Source organism: Lampris incognitus, chromosome 1 (assembly GCF_029633865.1).
Source record: "Lampris incognitus isolate fLamInc1 chromosome 1, fLamInc1.hap2, whole genome shotgun sequence".
NCBI lineage: Eukaryota > Metazoa > Chordata > Actinopteri > Lampriformes > Lampridae > Lampris > Lampris incognitus.
The window spans coordinates 101,059,231-101,062,968 of record NC_079211.1 but is presented as its reverse complement, the minus strand read 5'-3'; the positions used below and the strand labels follow the sequence as shown (position 1 = coordinate 101,062,968).

At 43.9% G+C, this 3,738-nt stretch overlaps 1 protein-coding gene across 1 annotated transcript in view; it reads right to left on the bottom strand.

The window, feature by feature from the left end:
• Window positions 1-321: 321 nt before the first annotated feature.
• Window positions 322-3,738, bottom strand: part of septin5a (septin 5a) — a 13,204-nt gene continuing 9,787 nt past the window's right edge. The window contains exons 10-11 of the mRNA XM_056294252.1: window positions 1,815-1,917; window positions 322-1,621 (exon numbers count right to left, since the gene is read on the bottom strand). Coding sequence (XP_056150227.1) covers window positions 1,559-1,621; window positions 1,815-1,917 — 166 coding nt within the window. The 3' untranslated portion in view covers window positions 322-1,558. The remainder of the gene's footprint in view (window positions 1,622-1,814; window positions 1,918-3,738) is intronic.

The following is a 3,738-nucleotide window of genomic DNA, read 5'->3' as shown; positions in this document are numbered from 1 at the left end:
CTCCGGGTGTTCCGGTTTCCCCCACCATCAAAAAGACATGCATGTTAGGGTTAATACTCCTGTCTGTGCCCTTGACTGAGGCATGGCAAGAAGAACTGGAGTTGGTCCCCAGGTGCTGCACGGCGGCTGCCCACTGCTCCTAGCTACACAGCTAGGATGGGTTAAATACACAGCGTAATTTCCCTTCGGGGATCATTAACACACATCATCGTATCAATCAATTTCACTGGGTACCTCAGCGGTACCTCAATTTGCCATTGAGGTACCGCTCCATAATCCTCAGAGAAATAACAAAGCGACAGCGTGTGAATATGTGAATCAAGTCTGTTTATTTGTCATACTATCATCACCGGGGCACTCGTTCCCTGTCTACAAAGCCCTCAGACTGATATCACAGCTCAGGCAGATGGAGATCACAGCCTTATAACACCGCCTCAATCACAGGAGAGCCTATACACACTCGCTCCTGCATGCGCGCACTCAACACACACATACAAACACACACACACACACACACACACTTACAAAATGCATCACATAACATTTTTCCCAAATAGAGAAATGTCATCTGGAACAAAGTGTTCATTTAGTATTTTCTCCATCCGTTAGTGGTAACAAGGCATAGGTCATAACGCATTTCTGGACGAACACAGGGCATCAGCTACGAGGCAGTGAAAATAGGCCCACAACTATAAGCGGCTTTGAGAAACTGCAGCATGCTTGCACGTGCACCATGTACGGTACCGGCCCTCTCGTTCCCTCAGAGACCCCCCATTCACAGTTCACCACTGGCAATAAGTGCATTTTCAACTGAGACAGCCTATGTAAAAATGTCGGAGGAAACAAATCATGTTCAGTAGCCTTAATAAAAAATGTTGGCCAACAGAATAGAACGATATTTATGATGATTACACACCAAATAAACAAGAGAAACTGGAATTTACTTCTTTTTTTCTTTGCATTTAAACAAAAGCAAACTCATGGTAGTACCTCAATATAGACCGGGGGACTTTCATGGACGGATATCTAGCAATATATATGACAATATCTAAAGAGGGTGTTTCATGAAAGATACACAAACACGCGCACGCACAAAACCACACTCGTGTGCACGCGCACACGCACACACATACACACACATTAATAAAAAAAAAACAATATCTTTGTTCGACAAATCTCGCCAACAACCTCAGCTGCGTTCGTAGCACGCATATTTATACCCTGACAGAATATCCAAAAAGGTTAGCATTGCATTTATAAATTAGGTACACTGAGTAGCAATTATTAAATTACACATTTATATTATATATGTTAAAACCGTTAACCACAGCAGGGGGCTCAAAATGGGCAAAAGGAAAAGTTCAGACAGAAAACACCCTCCAACAACATGATCCTCCGGGCAGACAAAATATACAAAGCACCAAATAGAAAACCTTACAGCCAGAGTTGCCACTATCACAATATATCCATGTTGCGTTTACTATTGTCTGCGAATCAGATTGTACTTCATGGTTCAGACAGCAGGTGGAACCGTAACACAGGCTGGCTCTGGAAGTCGTCACTGATCCTTCTCGTGCATTTGCTGCTGCATCTTGTTCAGCATTTCCTGCATCCTCTTCAACTGCGAATAGGAAGAAGAAGAAAAAAACAAGCAGGGTGGGGGTGAGACTCCACCACTTCAATCTGGAAGGTCTAAGAGGGACTCCGGTGCCATACATAAAGCACGTCACACTTCTATTCTACTCTATTCTATCGACGTCATGGGTCACCCAGACTACACAGCGGTTGAACAAACGGTGATAGTGTCATCATACCTCCTCGTCTTTCATTTTGATTAGCTTCTCAGTCTCGGCGTCAGGCGTGGGCAGAGGCAGGATGGGAATGGGGCTCTCCATGCGGTTGTCCTGAGCCAGTTTACTGCAAAAGACATTGAAAACATGAAGAGGCACACTACAAAATGTTGACCTGCAGGAATGTTACATGTTAGCATTCAAATGTGCACACATCAGCGACGAATGAAGACATCTCTCTCATTTCTTACCTGACTCCCTCTAAATGCCCGTTATGTGTGTGTGTGTGTGTGTGTGTGTGTGTGTGTGTGTGTGTGTGTGTGTGTGTGTGTGTGTGTGTGTGTGTGTGTGTGCGTGAACACACACATCATCACATTCATGCACATTCTAGGCCACCACACCACAAGGGCTGGCTGATGTGAGTCAAGAAGTACGCTCATATGGTTTAAATATAAAACATCCACACCGGCAGCGTCAGGCGTTGAGCCAACGTGCGCCTACATGACAAGCTGTGACTTCTCAGAACGCTGTTTGTTCCCAGGCGTCAGTGTTTCTTCAGACTCATTGGACTGTTTTCTATTGAACAAAGGTGTTTGCTGGTTTTGCATAGCAGTGCTAAATGTAGTGTCGTTCATATTTGATGGGAATCTGCTGGTGCTTCTGGTGTGTGCCTCAGGCGGCACCCGAGTCGTTTGACTCGGCGCTCTGTTTCTGCAGCAATATGTCTATATAGAGGCATTTTGGCCACCCGGGAAGTAAAACATCCAGCGGAGGTTTAAATCTGTTCACTGAACATTGGTTTTCAGTTTGAAGACATTTTGTCATTCATTCTGATGTTTTACAAAGCTGGTAACTCACAGACAACACATTGTCCACCCGAAGGGACGCATGCCAAGACAAAATGCTGCAACGTGGTCTACATGGTAGTGTACTGAGGAGTGTACATACATACATGCGCATGATGCACCACAGCGATGAGTAAACCATTCTGGACAGGACTCAGCAGTTTACAGTCATTTACAAGCAACAAAAAAAAAATCAGTTTTGAGGACCAGGATGCATTCTGGACAGAAAGGATGGATGGTTCAAAAGAAGAGTCAAAGAGGATCTCTCAGAGAGAGAGAGAGAGAGAGAGAGAGAGAGAGAGAGAGAGAGAGAGAGAGAGAGAGAGAGAGAGAGAGAGAGAGAGAGAGAGAGAGAGAGACTCTTTGACTCTTCATATATATATACCATTTGTTAAAAGAAACACTCAGCAGTGGGGAAAGTGCTCAACAAATAAGGAGCAAAATAATCCAGTGAGTCAAGTAAATTCTTTATGAGACAGGACAAGCCTGTTTCATGCCATAAGCAATCATCAGCTGTCAATAAAGCTACCCGGGGCACAACACACCATTTACTGCCTCGTCATGCACATCACGTGCACAATGTCCAATGGGGGTAGGGAGAGGTGCGACATTCAAAATTTCAAAAACACGTGATCGTGAATGGTCCAATGAGGGGAGTATTTGTCTATTGTCATGATTTATTTATAATTACAAAATAGGTGCTTGTATCTATGTCTGCAACTGCTGGCCAATTCATTCCTGTTATTCAGTGTGGACATTTCTGGTTTGCAAATGATAAAATATTCTTCAGTGAGACATAGGTTGCACATTTTACTACTGGTTGAACATGCTCTGTTCTTTGAGAGGGTTTTCCAGGTGGTTGAATAATTAATGTTTCTGTCCGCCAATGACCAAATATAATGGCTTAAAGATGTTACACTCTTTAAACGGTTGTTTCTAAAGCTACACGTGTGCATTAAACCTCTTTTTGAATGTTCTCTCTGTTAGACCGATGTATGTCTCTATGGTGCCGTTATCATCTCTCATCACCATAGCGTAGGTAGATAACTCCCTTCGTCTGGCCTTTTCTTTCGAGGGGGCATGAGTCGTTCACACGGCAGTTG